General features: G+C 41.6%; 1 protein-coding gene across 2 annotated transcripts in view; it reads right to left on the reverse strand.

The window, feature by feature from the left end:
- LOC147702338 (ATP-binding cassette sub-family A member 9-like) overlaps positions 1-19517 on the reverse strand; it is a 1822583-nt gene that overhangs the window by 418577 nt on the left and 1384489 nt on the right. For both annotated transcript variants that reach the window (XM_086930970.1, XM_086930969.1), the window contains one exon: positions 10834-10954. In XM_086930970.1, the coding sequence (XP_086787096.1) occupies positions 10834-10954 (121 nt within the window). The remainder of the gene's footprint in view (positions 1-10833; positions 10955-19517) is intronic.

Consider the following 19517-nt stretch of genomic DNA (forward strand, 5'->3'; position numbering starts at 1 on the left):
GTTGCGACCCCCCCCAGCCTATAACGCCTATCGCCTAGATAGAGTGGGGCAGCGCGGAGGAAGACTAGCCACCATCGCCCGCGACCACATAACGGTCAGAATATCTCACATCCACTCCACCTCCTGCAAAGCCCTTCTTTTCGATCTTAAACTTACCCCATCGTTTCATTTTAAAGGCATCTTCCTATATCGACCACCAGGCTCTCGCACCAACTTTCTAGCAAATCTGGGTGCAATACTAGAAGCTCCAGCGCTGGAAGACTCATTTACATTATTGGGAGACTTGAACTTCCATCTTGAGAATGCAGCTGACAAAGATACCCATTCCTTGATATCAGACATGCACACCATGAGTCTTCGGCAACTGGTAACCACCCCCACCCATATAGCCGGTCACACGCTAGATGGCATTTTTACTAATATGCAAGGCGTTAATATATTAGATACCTTACCAATGCCATGGACCGACCACTTCGCCATTTTAATAAAAATATCAGTCACATTAAATAGACTCAGACCCCACTCTGTACCAAAACCACAAACCATTAAAGTTTCTAAGGACATCGATCCCGCTGAGCTAACGAGCCTACTTGAAAAAACTCGTCCTGACTCAACATTTGATCGAAACTTGGCCACACGACAATTTTAGGAGTGGATAGGTACTGCCACCCACTCCTTAGCCCCAACTAAAAAAAAAATTCTCTAGAAATAGAGCAACGCCATCAGCCCCATGGTTTACAGAGGAGCTCCGTATTAAGAGGCAATTCTGTGGAAACAGGGAGAGACATTGGCGCAGATCCTACAGCGCTGAAAGCAAGACCAGCTATAAGGAAGCACTCGGACAATACAAAGCCCTTATAGTTGAGACAAAAAAATCCTATTTCACTGAACAAATCAATTCTGCTAAAAACTCAAGTAAAAAACTTTTTGAGATAACTAAGGTTTTAGCAGGAAACGCACCGGACCTGAATCCTCCACAATCCCAAGTCTTTTGTGATTCTCTGGCTGATTTCTTTTTCACAAAGGTGATTGATATATATCAAGCATTTTCCACAAAAACAGTAATCAGCCCCCCCACATCTAACAACGGGACTAACAATATCGAACTTTCTCAGTTCTTAGACCTTGGAGAAACACAAATCAAGGAAATAACGGCCACAATCAAATCAGGCTCAGCAGTAGATCTTTGCCCTCTAAAAGTAATTCGTCCGATCATGGACTATCTCTCCCCTGACATTGTATCAATCTGCAACACAATGTTCAGAACTAGGATATACCCAGACTCCCTTAAAAACACCTTGGTCAAACCCCTACTTAAGAAAGCTAATCTGGACAAAGACCAACCAAAAAACTACCACCCCATAGCCAGTCTCCCCTTTTTAGCCAAGGTAGTGGAAAAGGCTATGAACTCACAACTCTCAGAGTTCATAGAAAAACATCAACTACTGCACAACACCCAATTTGGTTTCCGCAAGTTCCACGGAACCGAAACTGCCTTAATAATAGCTACAGAGGACATAAGAGTGATCCGGGACCAGAGAGGTACAGCAATACTCGTACTGCTTGATCTGTCGGCGGCCTTCGACACGGTCGACCACAAGATCCTGGTCGACCGTGCCGAAAACCTGGGCATCCGCCACATGGCTAGAAATCTGCTTTCCTCCTTCTTGGCCGGTAGATCACAGGTGGTCACACTGGGGCCCTTCCAATCGCACTACCGTGTGGGGTTCCCCAAGGCTCATCCCTTAGTCTGACACTATTCAATATCTACGTGTCGGACCTGGCCTCTGTCATCAAGGCCTATGGGATGAGCCTTACCTCGTACGCGGATGACACCCAGCTTGTGTTGGCCATCAACGGGAATGGAGACAAGGTAGCTGAAAACTTCCAAGAGGGCATGCGGGCGATCGGTGAGTGGATGGCCTCTAACTGCCTAAAGTTAAATGCTGAAAAAACGGAGGTTGTCATATTTGGACATCTCTCCCCCGGATGGTCAAATACATGGTGGCCCCCTACGCACGGAACACCACCTACACCAGCCATCACCGTAAGAAATCTGGGGGTGATTTTTGACGATAAATTAAATTTCATGGCTCACTCAAATAAAATAGCAGCAACAGCCCATCACAAACTTAGGCTGATTAAGAAAATCATGCAGTTTCTACCAACCTCAGCAGGTAAGACACTGGTAAGCGCCCTCGTGCTGTCATCTCTTGACTATTGTAAAAGCTTATTCATCAACGCCCAAGCAAGAGTGACCAACAAAATGCAGACCATCCAGAATGCTGCAGCCCGCCTCTTGTCTGGAATCCCAAAGTTCACACCAATCTCTGAGACTATAAGAGACCTGCATTGGCTTAAGATTCGAAACAGGATCAAGTTTAAAGCGCTGTGCATACTCTATAAAGCACTGCACAACTGTGGTCCACATTTCCTGAAATCCCATCTCAGATACCAGTCCTCCATAAGATCGCTCCGATCTAACAACCTTAAAATCCTTCAAATACCACGAACAAAAACAGTTAACTGGGGCGATAGACGCTTAATTGTGGCAGCTCCCAGGTTATGGAACTCCCTGCCAGCTTCCATCAAAGACAGCCCATCCCTGATGCATTTCCGCAGAAAGATAAAGACCTGGCTGTTTGATCAAGAATAGTTACCGGCCTAACCTCGGGAATACATTCAAAGTTTCTAGCGCCGAGACGCCTACGGGCAATTGTACGCGCTGTATAAATCTCAAAAATAAATAAATAAATAAATGGTTCTGTTGAAGGATCTGGATGGTTTGTTTGATATTGTAGTACCTGCTGATTTATGGACAGAGTGTAAGATCACAGTTGATTGGCCAAGTGAAGAGTATGCTAGAGACTCGAAGACAGGAGAACCAGCAGAGGAGGTGATCAAGAAATATCACCAAGTAATTACTTTTCTGAAAGGGAAAATCCCTCCTAAAGAAACGGATTGGGTAAAGATAGATAGGACAACTCAAGGGCCAAATGAGTCTGTACATGCATAGTGTGAACGATTATTACAAGTGTATATGCAGTATAGTGGTTTTGAGAATATTGGTGATAAAGAATAGGACATTTTATGTATTGGTCTGTGTATGGTTTGAAACCAGAGATTAGTCAATGATTCAGCAGCACATGGTGTGCCGGCAAGGGAAAATGATCAACAACATTCTAAAATATTCCAAATATTACGGAAACTATATTGAGGCAAGACATAGAAAGTTAAAAGAGAAAATGATGTGGACAAGGCTGAAATTGGCAGGATAGCAGGAAAATAAATTAAATGCCAAGACTAATAGCCAGGTGAAAGAGCAGAATCAGGATGAATGGTGCTATAGTAAGAGGTAGAGTGACTAGAGAGGAAGCGAAGAAGAAGTTTCCTTGTCATGCGTGTGGAAAGCTTAGACATTGGAGGAACAAGTTTAAGAATATTCAGAATAATAATGGGCCAAATCAAAATTTAAATCCACAGACGCAGAATGAAGTGGTTATGAATAAGCCGCAGCAGGTAGATACTCCACAGTATCTGGTGCCAACAGCTCCTATGCCAAACTTTGTGACCCTTCAAAAACACGGTACGGATGACAGATTTCCAGGAGGAATTGGTAAGAATAATTCTGTGGTTACACAATAATTTTTTACTAAATGATGATGGAGAAATTTACTATGTACAATGACGGTGCCTGAGGGGGAAGGAAGAGGAGTGTGTGCTTGTCGCATCCTTGCCGGTAGATCAGTCAGGTCATTTTTATTGATGGATAAGTGGAAGGTAGTGATATCACTTTTCTATTGGATACTGGTGCTGCACGGTCTACTGTGAGAACAGTAGACTTCCCAAACCTACCCCTCTCGGGAGAATGATTCCTAGTTGTAGCAGTGTCGAATTAACAGATTAGAACCCCAATCATGAAACCAATGGAAGTACACATTGGAAATTTGTAGTTTGCGATTCTAGTCCCGTAAATCTGTTAGAACGAGACCTACTGTGCAAAATTAATTACACGATCTATTGCACACTGGATGGTGTTGCTTTCCAAACCCCTGATGAAGACGTTGTATACAAAATGATGCTTGCTAAGCAAGGCACTGTAGTAGATGAGATGTATTCCTTGATGACTGAAAGTGAATTACCAGAAGGGTTGAAAATAACAGTGAATTCAGAAAGTTTGGGATTGTACAGGAAAGGATATTGAGTTGATGTCAAATGTAGATCCAGTGAAAGTGACAGAGAAAGAAGGCGCCGTTTATCTAAACACCCGACCGTACAAAATGAGTCCAGAAGTGAAGGCAGGAGTTGTTCCAGAAATTGATTGAATGATTAAGCAAGGCATTTTAAAAGAAATAGTGAGTAGTCCTTGAAATTCGCCAATAATGGCACTTATAAAGCCTAGCGAAAAATACAGGATAGTGCAGGATTTGAGGAAAATCAATAAAATTGTAGTGCCTTGTTGTCCAGTAGTGCCAAATCCAGCTCTGATCCTTTATCAGATTTCCTTGAATGCAGGCTGGTTTACCGTAATTAATTTATGCCAGACTTTTTCTCTATTCCTTTACACCCAGATAGCCGGTATTTGTTTGCCTTTAAGTTCGCAAATCATGTCTTGGCATGGTGTCGAGTTCCTTAAGGGTATACAGAGAGTCCCTCAATTTTTAATCAAATCCTGAAAAAGTGTCTAGAAACATTGGTCATGCCCAGAAATTTAGTTCTGGTTCAGTACATTGATGACCTATTGGTGACATCAAAATCACAAGAAGATTGCGTCACTGACACAATTGCATTACTGAACCATTGGGCCGAAGGAGGAAACATGGTGTCTCCAAAGAAATTAAAGTTTTGTAAACAAGAAGTTAGATATTTAGGGCACACAATAGAAAGAGGAGTTAGAAAAGTAACCCCAGATAGAATACAAATAATCAAGCAAATGAAATTGCCCAGACACAAAAGGAGATGAGAATGTTTCTCGGAGTGGTTGGGTACCGTAGGCAGTGGATTATTAGGGTTTCCCCGCCTTGGGCATTCCTGATTATACGAAAAAATGTGCACTGTTCTGTTGTGAGAGTGAAGGTCGATTGCGAAGGAACATCCAGTTAAGGTTTACGTTCCACATTCAGTTGAGATCCTTTTGACAGGAACTCGAACACAGCACATTACCCCTAGTCGGATGACTAAGTATGAAAGAGTGATTCTGAGAGCAGAGAATGTGACAGTAATAGGATGTACAATAATGAACGCTGCCACATTATTACCAGACACATGTTGTGAAGAAGTGAAAGATAAAGTGAATCATGATTGTCTGGATGTGACTGAAATGTGTACTAAACCCCCCCCGATATCAAAGAAGCTCCTTTAAAAGAACCCGATCATGAGCACTTTGTAGATGGCTTGTGCATGCCAACAGAAGCAGGAGGATTTAGTGCAGCTTATGCTGTATGTAAAATATCAGAGTTCATTGAAGCATCCTGTTTACCAGGAGTGAAGTCTGCACAAGTAGCCAATTTGGTGGCCTTAACAAAGGCTTGCAAAATCGGGAAAATTTGGAGAATAACCATATTTACAGATAGTCAATATGGTTTTGGGGTTGTGCACGACTTTGGCTAGCTCTGGATGCAGAGGAGATTTCTGACTTCTTCAGGATGTCTATACAAAATGGCAAAAATGTGAAAGAATTATTGGAAGCAATACAATTGCCAAAAGAAATAATAGTAGTCAAGTGTGCTGCACACCAGTCAGTAAATGACTATGTGGCAGCAGGTAACAGATATGCTGACCAGATTGCTCAGTATTGTTCACAAAATATTATGGCACTTAACAGAAAGATTGAAACAAGTGAAATCAGCTGCCAACTTATGTTTTTCTCAGCTCTAGAAACATGGGATGAGGTTAGATAGCTGCAGGATGAAGTTGAGGCAAATGAAAAAGTGATATGGCTAAAATCAGGTTGGACAGAAGATGATGTATGGGCATACACCGATGGCAGACCAATTATGCCAGAATGCTTACTCTCTCATAAGACAAGAATGTATTATGGGGACACACATGTTGGTAGGGACGTAATGATTAGGCTATTCAGACAGAATTGGTACAATCCAAAGTTCAGGGTAGTCGCAGAGAGTCTTTGCTAGAGATGTTTAATTTGTCAGCAGCTAAATCCAGCCAGGAAGACAGTGGTCAGTTCGGGGAAAATTAGAAAGGCAGAAGGACGAATAACAAGAGTGCAGCTTGACTTCATAGAGATGCCTCCAAGCAACAGAATGAAGTACGTCCTTGTCATAGTGTGTTTGTTCTCACAATGGGTGGAGGCATACTCCACTAGGAGAAATGACAGTCTCACAGTTGCTAAATTGCTGTTAAGGGAGTTGATTCCTCGTTTTGGTTTCCCAGTTACTTTGAAATCAGAAAGAGCCCCTCATTTTAATAATGAAATAATTAGATTAATCTGTGAAGAATTCAATATTGAAGGGAAACTGCACTGTGCATACCATCCAGAGGCTTCTGGAGTGGTTGAGCAACTAAATAGCACACTCAAGTCAAGGTTAAGTAAAGTGTGTGCATCAACATCACTGAAATGGCCAGATGCATTGCCTCTTGTGTTGATGGGACCCCGAAGTATTCCTGACAGAAAAACAAGATTGAGTCCACATGAGATACTCATAGGAAAGACAATGAGACAAGCATTTATTCCTGGACATAAATTGATGAATATAACTGATGATCTGGTATTAGACTATTGCAAAGGATTGGCTGACCTAGTGTGTTCTGTCTCTCACCAGGTTGGAGAAGACGCAGTTACCAGGCAGCCAACACAGATGCATTATTTGAATCCTGGAGACCGGGTAGTAGTGAGGAAACACACAAGAAAGTCATGCCTAGTACCCAGGTGGGATAAACCACGACAAGTCATACTGGTCACTACTACAGCAGTGAAGTGTGCAGGTTTACCCGATTGGATACATGGCAGAATTCTAAAATCATTCTAGACCCTACTGAAGAGCAACAACTGATTGAACCAGTTGAAACAGCTGAAGGTTGTGAAGTTGAAGAATCTAGAGTGCCAGATTCTGAAGTGAGAGACGAGGAACAACCAAGCACAAGTCAGGAGGATTAGACACCAGTGATTGACATACCTAAAGTTGTTATTCAGACAAGAAGAAGAACCAGATTAGAGAGACTGGAAAGTAGAGAGATCAGATAGGTGTAGAAGAACACGCTCAGGAAGAAGTAAGCAAAACTACTTGAGACCCTGAGCAGGACTAGACTGAGAGAGAAGAAGATACTCAGGCAAAGACAAACATACCTATCCAAAGACCTGAGCAGGGACAGACAGGAAAAGAAGAACATGTTCAGGCAGCAGAAGAGCAAATTGTAGTAATACGTGAACAGGACCAGTTAGGAGGAGAAGAATACATTCGGGCAGAAGAAGGAGATCAATTAAATGTAAGACCCGAACAGGACCAGATAGAAGAAGAACAGGTACAGGCGGATGAGACAACAGTAATAAGACCTGAACAGGAACAGGTAAAAAGTGACACAAAACAAGAACAGATTGTGCCTAGACATACTGAAAATAAAATAACTCTAGAGACAGACGAAGAAGGTGAAAGGGAAGTTCAAACTAAAAGGGTTAGAAAAGGTGATAACTGGCCAGGTGGAGTGAAAAGACTGAGATACTACCTGATGAAAACAAACGAAACACCAGAGCAAGTGAATGATGTTACTAGTCAACCTCAGTCTAAACAATCAATTGAGAGAAACATACAAAGAAGCCCCGATCTTATGATTTTGAACACCAAATGCCAGGCCCCGAGTAGACCTATGTAATGCTAGAATAATTTGAAAATTTAGATTTAAGTGAGGAATCGGAATAAGTAGGTGCTGCACAGAGTGATGAAAGAAAATTGCGACCACCTTAAAAACAAGAGCTTGAATTTCAAGTGAAGAAAGAAAGAGGATTAAATATCCCCTCAGATTAAAATGGTGTTGCTGAGCAACTGAAACGAAGTTTCACACAAAGATGTTGTAAAGCTTGCATATGTAGTATTTTATTAGTAATTACAGTATGGGTATTTCTAACAGTGGCAGTGCCTTATTTGATTATATCAAATAAGAAGAATGATACAGTTACAAATGAAAAGACAGCTACCATGAAAGAAGATAGAGTAGAATTAGAAGCAGCACACAGTATCAGATAATGACACGTCTTTAAATGTTTTCACAAAGTTGTTATTCCAATACGTAGATACAATGGATATTAGTGATTGTTATGTCTGTAATAAATTACCAGTGTCGGTATCAGAAGGAGTTACATATCACCACTTACCTGTGACATATGGCATATCATGTAGTGTTCTAGCAAGTCTGTTTTATGCAACAGGAAATCTTCAGTATTATTACTGAAACCTAGATGTAGTATTTCCGGAGCTTCCTGTTCGAAGGAATATGAATCCAGTACTTGGTAGTCAAGACGCACAGTTCATGAGTGAACTTTTCTTAAGAATGAAGTCAATAGATATAGTCAGGGCACACAAGAATAATCTAACTTGTATATTACATGAGAAAGTATTTTTGATTTTAGTTGAGGAAAGGAGACAGGATTTCCAAAAGAATGCTGTTGAACAGAAAACCCATGTACCGCCATGGGTTTACGGAAGAGGGAATGTATGCAACTTGCAAGGCTCATGCTGCGATGTCCCTGCACTTTGTGAAGAAAGGGAAAACCTGCCCCATAGGTTAAAGACAGATTATAATAGCATATTTATTGGTTCCAGTGAATGTGAACAAAACTTCCTAATTTCGGGAGGTTGGGGACTAAAAGTGGGAACTGATCCAGTATTTCCTGTCTGTTCTTTACTACTTGTGTGGGAATAATGTTTACTATAAGTTGCCTGCATGGTGGTATGGAAGCTGCTATTTTGGGATAGTATTTCCGAAAATTTACCATGTAAAAAGAATCACTGGAAGCAATGAAAACACTAATGGACTAACACGAAGAAAGAGAGCTAGTTTTTCAGAAATAGGAGGTGATATATTTGGTGCATTGATGCCTTCAGTGGGAGTCATTCTGAAAACACATAGAGTTTGTAAAATGTCAACAGTAGTTGATTGTCTATCAACTGATACTCCTGGGCGATTCTATACAGACGTGGTTGCGATTAGGACTATGGTTTTACAAAATTGACTTGCGCTTGATATTTTATTGCCAAAAGAGGGCGGAGTCTATACATTGATGCAGCAAGGACTCGTAGAAAAGAGACTTGCTCAGAAGCAATCCGCTCCTTCAACTTACTCAGAAAGTCACTACAATTGTTTTGTGTAAAACGAATGCGGACCACAAATATGCAGGTTAGTGAAGCTTGATTATGTGTTTGCTAACGATAATAACATGAACAAAGGACTAAACTGCTTTAAACTGGGAAATCTTAACTGAACATGAGTCAACTGCATCTAAGCAGTATGACGAGCTAATGCTTGGTGGCAAACTCTTGTGCAAGAGCAGAAGGCACTAAAATTAAGTTTTGAAGACTCATGTGCATGGCATCTGGTTGCTTAAAAGGAAAACATGCTATTCTACTAATGCTAATGCAGGGAAAGTATCATTAAGTAAAGGGGAATAGAGTAGAGATGGGTGGAATACTGGGAAACCATTTATTTTGTGAAGTAACATCTGTCTTTCCGACTTTATGGGTCTCTTGTGTATAACTGAAGTAAGCTGAGACATGTGAGAATGGCACCAGGGCACTGTACGTTAACCTGGAATTATGACACAGAGGTTGAAAGAAGGACAAGGTTGCGAAGTGTCCCGGTCTGAGAACGGACAGTGAAAAATTTAACGGAATGGACCTACATGTTAGATTTTTAAAAAATGTTGCAGGTGAAATGTGAATGCGGTTGGGAAATAAACTTATGAATAAAAATTAAGGGGAAGGGTTTGTGAACAATGTATTAACTGAATTTATAAATGTAAGCATGGTGTGATGATCTTCTCCCCTGCCTGACCAATCAGATTTAGTATTGTTACAATGTTGAAACATTATTGGGTGGAACATGCAGAACGAAAGGTATAATTGAGAAAGCCTTAGTTAGTTAGGTAGTGCAATTTGGGATGCTGTTGCTGCCGCAAGTGCTGTTGCTAGGAGAGATGCTGTGAGATGCAGATGAAGAAACCGAATGCAGAACTTTCTATCCTTTGTTGCCTGATCGATCCCAGGGGACCCTTTCCAGCCCTTTGGCCAGGCAGTTGGTTTTCACACCATTCTTGGTAAATATTTTTTTACGTTGTTTGCAGATGTTCTTTGCTTGCTGTCCTCTCCCTTTCTGAGTAACTGATCATTGCATGATTCCAAAGTATTTGTTTGATAAATTAATTGAATTTTCTCTCCTAAGAATGATGGTATCTGCACTGTGTATTTGAGATGGTTTACATGCATTTAATTTAGATAAAGATTTAAAACTTTCCTGAGTCTGTGGTTATTTACAATTAAATAAAAGTATAGTTAGATGATGTCATTTTCACCATCAACTAGTTCAACTAATGGTCCATTGACCAGAGGAAAGAACTTTTTGATCAGTGAACGGTTAGTTAGGAGTTTAAATAACTAATCTTGAACACTGTAGAAATGTATAAACTTGACCCAAGCAGTTTTACGCATTGTGAGTTTATGGGCCCAGGTGACAGTATGGTAGTGGAGTATCTGTTGTTGTTGAACCCCTGGATCACTACCAAACCACTCTAAAACAACTGAAGAGAAAAACAAGTAAACTCTTTTTGCTGCAAGTTAGTGTTGTTTCCATCCCCTATTAATTATTCAGTTTTTTAGACCCTACCTCATTAGTTCTTTGGCCTGCAATTATCTCCTTGACACGACTCCTTTCATCTTCAATACTCTCCTCCTCTCCCTCTGGCTCATCAGGGTTGGAGCACACCTTGTCATTCCTTGGTGCAATCCTGTTTGGAAGAAAATAACCAAATAACAATCAGAAGATTTTTTTCAATTATTTTTTTAATTAAACGTTTTTTTAATGTTCTTCCCATGACTGAAGCTTCAAGGCTTGGAATTAATTTGTTCACTTGCCCAAAATAAACTACTCCAAACTGTAACATTATCAGTAAACTAGACAATATATAATGATAACTCATTTTTAAATTGGTATGTATCGCTCTTCTGCAGTTTTAATCAATGTAAATATCATATGTAAAATTGCCCAGTCATGGTACTCAATTTACAAAACTTTGGGAGAAGGTGGAAGGCTGAGTTTTCCTTGCTGGGATTCTCACAATTTTTTTTTTTTTTTGTTAATTCTGTTTATTTTTTATTTGTGAATACAAAACAATATGAGTCACAATAGGCACATCTTTACAGTCAAGATAACTCTGCGGTTATACACGGGCAATTGCATATCATCTGTGCTATTCTCCAAAGGAGCTACGTCATTACATATGGATAGTCCGTAAACAGAGTCTAAGCACCTGAGCGTGTCTTACAGCTGAGGAGTAGGAGATACCCCGCTCCGTCCCTCTGCACAGGAGAGGACAAGTTCTGTGTAGCCGTGCCAACCTCTAAGTAAGTGCCATGTGCTAACATACAAAACAATTAACTGCGACACCGTCACCAATTTATATTCCTGCATGCCCCATTTCCCAGCCCCTCCAGGCCAGAGCCCCCCCCTCCCCACCCCTCAGTCAGGTGAATTACGTGACGCTCCGTGAAAGGCCTCCCCACCACCATGCCATGGAGTGTACCTGAGCATGCGTCTTGCGTGCCGGTCGCTGCGCCCCCAGCCCTTCCCTCTGTGTCGTCGGCCTAATGTTCCTCCACCCCTCCGTCCGCAGTGCCCCCTGCCTCCTGTAGGACGTCTAGCATAGTTTTCCACCTTTCAGCCATAGGCTCCTTCCGAAGCCCCACAGTCTCCTCTCTCCGGATGGCTGTCCACTCTGCGCGCGCCCAGGATGAGAGCGACAGAGCCCACGCCGCTACACCAGGTGGGTCCCTCGACTTCCATCTCCTGGTGAGAAGATGTACAGCCGTCACCATCCCCAGATCGAGGAATCTGGACAAGGCTTTATCCTTAGGCGGTCTCTTGAAGTGATGCAAGAGGTATTCGGGCCAATTGCAGGGGAAGACGCGGCCAGTACTCCGTGTAAGTAGCCCGTGAATATCGCTCCAGTAGGTTCCAAGGCCCGGGCAGCGCCACAAAATGTGGAGAAAGTCTGCATTCATTTCTCCGCATCTGGGGCAGGACGTGTCCTCTCTGTGAAAGTATTTATTGATTAGGTCTGGAGTTAGATAGGCCCTGTGCACTATGTACACTTGGATCTGGCGGAATCTCGTATTTCTCATATTTCTAGGGATACGCACCGGACTTTTCAGGGCCCGTTCCCACTCCTTGTCTGCCTACTCTCTTCCCATGTCACTCTCCCATTTCACCCGCAGCGGAGTTAAGTCTTGCGCCGTATGTATTCGCAGGGATGCGGCAAACCATTTGACTAGATGCTTTCCCCTGCCCATAACGTGCAGGTACTGTACTGTCAGGTGTTGCATTGGCTCCACCGCCACATCTCCCCAGGCAGCTGCCATGTGTGCCGTGAGGGACCTGTGCAGTAGGAAGCCCCCTAGTGGGAGCCCGGCTTCCGCTACCAGAGTTTCGTAGGGTGTCAAGACTCCCTCCTGGTATAGGTCACCCAGCGTTCGGACCTCCACATCCTGCCAGTGTTCTAGCATGGAGTTTGTGAGCGTCCCCCCTCCCCCAGGTGAGCCCTCCAGGGGTACCACTGGTGCATAAGGGTGCACCCTTCTCGTTAGGTACAGTGTCCTGCGAAAGCATTTAAATGCTACCACCAGCAACAATGGGGTGGGGCGTGTCGGCACCGCCAGTGGATGGAAAAGTGCTGTGACACGCTCCAGGGTGTACGGCGGCTCAGCCGTAGCAGTATCCTCCCGCCCTCTGTCCATCAGCCAATGGGCCACCCACTGGAGCTTTGCCGCCAAGTAATAGTGCTCGAAACAGGGGGCAGCTAGCCCGCCCCTGTCAGTGGGCAAATATAATTTCCCGAGCGCTAGTCGGTGCCTAAATGCGCCCCATACAAAGTCTTGCAGCATCTTATTGAGATTAGTGAAGAAGGGCGCGGGCAGGAAAAGTGGCAAGTTTGCGAAATAGTAAAGGAGACGGGGGAGCATCACCATTTTGGCGAGGGCTACTCTGCATGTGGGCGAGAGCGGGAGTGTGGACCAGAAGCCTATCTGGGCCCTGAGCGCCGTCACCGATCTTCCCAGGTTCCCGTCTAATAAATCCTCCTGCCAGCGGTATATCTGGATCCCCAGATATTTGAAGGTGCCCGCCTGCCACTTGACTCTCGTGCCATGAAGGCTGTACTCCGGGTCCGCCACCCCATCCCTGAACTCATACAGTCAGCTGGGATTCTCACTCATGACCTGCTGATTACCCCTTAACTCCAGCAGTGAACATTCAGGTCATTTGCTGTCCCTCATGTCACCTCAATGGTGCCAAAACTAAAAATCCAGTTGGAGCATTGTGCCAGTATTTTGAAGTTATACTGATTAAATGCCTCATGGAATGTCCCTCAAATATGTTTGATTTCTGGACATCTGATATCTTTCCCATATGCAGATGAGCCCAACCAATAAGCTATCAGATGCAGGTGCTGGGGCCTAAAAATGAAACTAATATTGTGAGTAAATGAACTGCTTCCTAGATTAACTATAGTGCACACACAAATTTGATGCCGCTACACAAGTGTGAAAACTTTTTGTAATTTTTTTTTATTATTGTAAGTTCATAGAAGTAAAAAACAGTACATATCAATTTTGCATAAGATTTTAAAAAGTGCAAAATACAAAATACGTACAAGGCAGGATACAAATATACCGTAATATGAATACAAATTCTGAGAGAAGATATTTCTTTTAAAGTGCAATGTGCATTGGGCAATATATTAAATATTGATAAAAACAGACTTTCCGAGATCCGATCCTAAGAAAGTAAAAAGAGTTAAGAACCCACAATGACTAGCATTCAAACACACTCCAATATTTATCATATCTTCTGAGTGCCCCTGACCTCAGTGCATATTTTTTTCCCTTCCCTGAACCTTAGATATTTTAGCTTTCCATGCGTTAAAAGTTGGTACTTTGTCTGTTTTCCAAAGTTGCAGAATAAGTGATCTCCCTACGAGGTGTGCTATAAATAGGGACTCATCGTGGGGAGTGGAGGGAGGGGAGCAACCAAGGACCGAAATAGATTCATTAAGTGAGACTTGGGTATATATTGTATTTCTAAGATATTTTTCAATATCCTTCCAAAATTCATGTATTTTGGTGCATTCCCATATAATATGTTTCCAATTGCACTTTTCTTCACAGCGAAAACACTTTTCCTCTACTTGGGGATATATATTGTGGCAAAATGAAGGTGTTATATAGATTAACAATTTAGTGAAGAGTTGCATCCATTTAAAATTAGCGCTTCGGAATATGGATTTATTAAATTTATTAACGTTATCCCAGGTGAATCTGTTAATCTCAATATCTTCTCTCTTTCTCCACCTGTCTCTCACCTTACCATATAGAGTGACTGATTTATCTTCGTTGAAATTTTTTATCCAAGTGCTAATCTTCCTCTGCGTTGGACTGTTTAGTGTTTCACTTATATATGTTTTATAAAATAAGTTATCTATATCTAACTCGCTCAATGAAGCATGGAGGCTGAATGTATCTGGAATGACGAATATAAAACTCTACGCCGATGATATTGTGCTATTTTTAAATCCAAAACCTACCAGTCAGTTGGAAATTTTAAAAATCTTCTCAATTTTCAAAAAATTGGGAGGCTATAAGATAAATACGAAAAAAACGGAAATCATTTTATGTAATTGCACTGCAGACACTTTAGCAACAGAATTCAGGCAAATATGCAATACCCTTCCTAAGAGATATTTAGGAATTTATATAACAGAAAAGTTGGAAGATCTTTACCCATTAAATTATATGCCACTATTCAAAAGGGTTGGATCCCAATTAGCTCGCTGGAATCAACTCCAACTATCAATAATGGGTCGTGCTGCCTTAATTCGCATGTCTATTTTACCACTTTTTAACTTCTTCTTTAGTGCAGCTCCTGGTGCAATTCAGGCTTCTTTCTTTAAGGAAGTGGACGATATGTTTTTTCTTTTTTGTGGGCAAATAAGACTCCGAGGTTGGCACTTAGCACTGTGAACTGTCCGATCACAGAGGGCGGACTGTCTCTCCCAAATATTAGAGACTATTATTACGCAACTTTTGCACATCACAGTTTTAGGTTTTTCTTTTTAGATGACCACGAGGCCGATAATTTTTTTTATGAGAATGATTCTAAACGAACTTAAGACTAACGACCCAGTAAGAGTGACCAAATATCCAAAGAAGGTATGCTATAAGTCTATACAATGGCTACTTAAAAAAAAATCCAGCTTCTGAAATAATTTGATATTTTTAGAATGAATAGCTCAACCACCCTAATGAATTTGAGTATAGGAGAGATGGGTACTTTAGATAAAAACATCTTGAGACTTTGGAAGGAAAATGGTTTTGAGAAAATCCAGGATTTTATTCTGGGGAATAGTTGGAAAACCTGGCAAGAAGTAGAAAGAGAGATCCAGCATTCAAGGGTGAAAATTTGTATGCAGGCTTGCAGGAGTTTTGTCCCAGCTTACATCCGGAGAAAAATATAACATGGCTACGCTACATATGTGGATCTGTAGGTCTGTGTACAACAGAAAAGGAAAGCAATTTTTGCAATTAAAATTGTAGGGTTCTTATTTTTTCGCAATTCAGCTTTTTAATATTTTGTAGAACCCCTGAGTGCTGACATATGAATTGTAAAATAGTATGTCTCCTCTTGAATTTGAAAAGATAACACGTGCCTCACAGCTCATCCATTGCACACAAACTACCAAAGTAAAATGTAACATTTTTAGATTGACCGCATTTCTCAATTTCACACAATTTTGCAGCATAGAAGTAAATAAGACAAAATGAATATTAATACTGGATGCTGAATGTGTATATGCAGTTTATAATTCTCTAGTTTCTCAAGATGCCTTCATCAACTTTAAGGATTATCCCTTTTGCTTGGGAGAACTCTGCATTATTTCCGAGTACTGCTGCCAACAACCCATCTTCAGGACTTCAGGAAGTGGACTGCCCATGCATAATCCTCTTCACAGTTCCAGTAGCAGCTAAGACATTTGCTCTTTTTGTAAAGAATGTACTTTACAGGCATAGCAGAGTCCATCCCATCATGAAATGGTGGGTGAATATTTTATTTGATCCTTTGGATGCAGTTGCATGCTGGTTTTGGGCTTTGTTAAGACAGTTTGGGGAATTCATATGCCTGCCATCTTTGTTTGATGTTGCACAGATGACTATGGCATACATTTTAACGTAAAGCGACTTTTTGAAATACAAATGGCATTAAACTGCGGTTGAAGGTAGGTGGGGACATTGTAAGAACTTTAGTTAGATTTGCTTAGGAGTTGTCGCTATTAAAAAGTCCCACAAGCAGTCTCTAATCTAGAGAGCTGGCAAGAACCGAAGAGAACAACATTGTCTGTTATTTGCATTACAAAAACCACCTGTCTGATAGAGCTCTCTGGATGAAATTGCTTTGAGTTTTAGTTTGAATACCACAGGGCACAGGAAGATATCCTCCTGCTGCCGCACAGGGACAGAGAGGCCTAGGGACTGTTAAAGAGAGTCTGCTTGTGAGTTATTTATTGCCTGTTAGCGAAAGAGTCTAAAATATCCTGGAGACAGAGGAAGTTGCATCCTCCTGGAAAAGAGCAAGCAGACCAATGGCATATATACATTTCTCCAGCCAGCCCATACGACACTCTGCAAGTGTGTCTAGGAAGTGGAGAAGGATGTGCACACTGACAGAGTTTGATCCTGTAATCCTACACGGCAAAACCCCGCAATCCAGCGCACTTCATCTTAAACCAGGTGACTGAGCCGTGAGAGTACTCATTCACGACTCCCCCTTCACCCCTCATGTACTCTGAAAATTAACCGAACAGGACGCACAATTGCAGTAAGCCTCCTCCACGCCCAAGCTCTCCCTTATTGTACCTTGGGATTTTGAGGCTCAAATTAAACAGGCATGCAGTGAATGTCCTGATGATGATCCGTTCATTTACTCAATGGATCAAAACGCCGTTGACACCATAAACACACCTTATACGCCAAAAACTTTTCGTTCACCACGCTGTAAAGGTGTTCCTTGCGATTTGTTCTCATGATACTTTGTATTTTCCATGTGTAACAAACCAACAAGCGTTGCCTGTTGTTTGTTTTCTCCCTTGTTGTTTTATCCACTGGATAAGTAGGACACAGGCTTGTGTCCCATTTTATGTATTGTTGTGCATTATTATCTATATTGCTCACAAGTAAATATTAGACTTCTGTCTGACTGGATAAGTCCACTAAATATAGAAATGATTGAGTCTATATTCATTACTTGGTTTCCTACCTTTTCCTTTCTGGGGACCACTGTGGTTCAAAATTACTGACATAGTTGGAGCTGCTGCAAAGAGTCACTCAGGAAACAGTTTTAATAGGACAGTTTGTTGTGGACCTTACTGGAAATCGCCTAGAGACTTTTCCCAATTTGAGGACATTGTCCGGTGTCCAAGAAGCCTTTCTTAAAAGCTTGGAGAATTTTGGAACACCAAAACAGAATTTTCTTAAAAGTTAAGATGTCTGAAGGACTGGAATACAGTTCCAAAGCGATTACAAAAGTACAACCTCTCCACTTACATTTTCTATGTTTGTACCACCAGGAGCGTTTGTACTTGTGGTTCAAGACTACTTCAAGGTTGCAAAAAGTAAGTTGTGGGCCTCTTGGAGCAGTGCTCAGCTATAACTTCCTATATTGCTTTTTCAGAAATGTTCACCCTTCAGCAAAGTCCCAGCATCTGAAGGTAAAGCTTTTGACAGTGAAAACAAAAAACTTTCCCTGACCTTACTCCATCATCAATCAGCTGCAGAGGATCAATTGATTCTGATATGACATAACTATTGACTTGTTATGAAATAATAGCCTATACACAACAGCACAATCACTGGTCTGCATCAAAAGCTGCTTACGTCCTCGTCAACTGACTTGCATTTTTTCCAACAACTTTTTATTGATTTTCCACCAAAAGGTACAAAAAAATTAACTTTAGGCCATTAAACAGTCAGAACCAGAGAGGATTGTCACAATTGTGCATTTATCCTGAAAGCCCTGAGGAGGGGGATTCTGCACCAGATAAGATGGCTGCAGACGACTGAGCTCCGTTCCAGCATAGGGCCAATTTCTGCTTTTGCAGCCATTTCCAGGGTGCGCCATTATGCTGGCACCATGCTGGTGGAAACATACTTCTGCAACATTTTGAGCTGTCTTGCAGATCTATTGCAGTGGTATTTTGCTCCTGGGGCTGTCATTTCCTAAGACCCGAGCGGCTGCCACTTTAATTAGTGTTCCGCTCACATCATCTGCTACTGACTGTCTTCTGAGTCTACATCTACTTGCTTCTGCTGCCAGTAGGTTATCCACTTCATGTTGGAATGTGCTGTTTCTCTTTTAATTCGTATGGGCTACTGTTTTATTATATACATATATAATGCCTCTTCACTGCTCTGACTAAATGTTTTCATTAGCGGCTGCCTTATAGCTTGCTTGATGCTCATTCCTTGTGGCTCCCTCTTAAAACGTATTATTATTTTTTATAAACATACTTTGATCTTGTTACTTATAAATACTATTTTACTAATTCTACAAATAAATATGTAGTGATTTGGACTGCACTTCTCTCTCTACCTTCTGTGGCTGCCTCATCTATTGCATCAGTTTTTGTACTTTTACAATTGGATTGGATTCAGTTGATGCACCTTATTTATTACTGTGATTACTGCTTCTGAACTGAATTTTGGTTTCTCACTATATACTTAGGTCTTGGAAACACTATATTCCAGGTTGCCCTTCTGTATATCCATCACCTATTCTCTCTTCTCATAATCCTGTTTCAGACACTATATTGAATGAGGTGAGAGGTCTGAAATCTTTCATGAATTCCACCAATGAAAAATGTCAAGAAATTGAGGAAGGAAGATGTTTGGCATGAAACAACGTATAAGTGGTTTTCTGTTTGTCTTCTGCCCTGCCCTGCTCTGATTAATTTCTTCGATATTATCACGTATAGCTCATCTTTTGCTAAAGAGGGATAGGAGGGCCTGTCTTGCTTTGCTCTCTTCCTTGCCACCACTATTTCGCCGACACAGTTCAGTATATCTTGTGGATTATTCTGTTGACTCTACTGTCTCCTTAAAGTTTTCGATTCCTGTCTCCCGATTACTTAACTATGTAGTTAGGCACAAAGTTGCATCGGCTGCTTCCTCGGTAAAGGGGAAACTGCCCCCACTGCAACAGTAACTACCATGGACTCGTTTTTGCAGTGGGCAGCAGGAGTGCTAGAT

This window comes from Lissotriton vulgaris, chromosome 7 (genome assembly GCF_964263255.1).
Source record: "Lissotriton vulgaris chromosome 7, aLisVul1.2, whole genome shotgun sequence".
NCBI lineage: Eukaryota > Metazoa > Chordata > Amphibia > Caudata > Salamandridae > Lissotriton > Lissotriton vulgaris.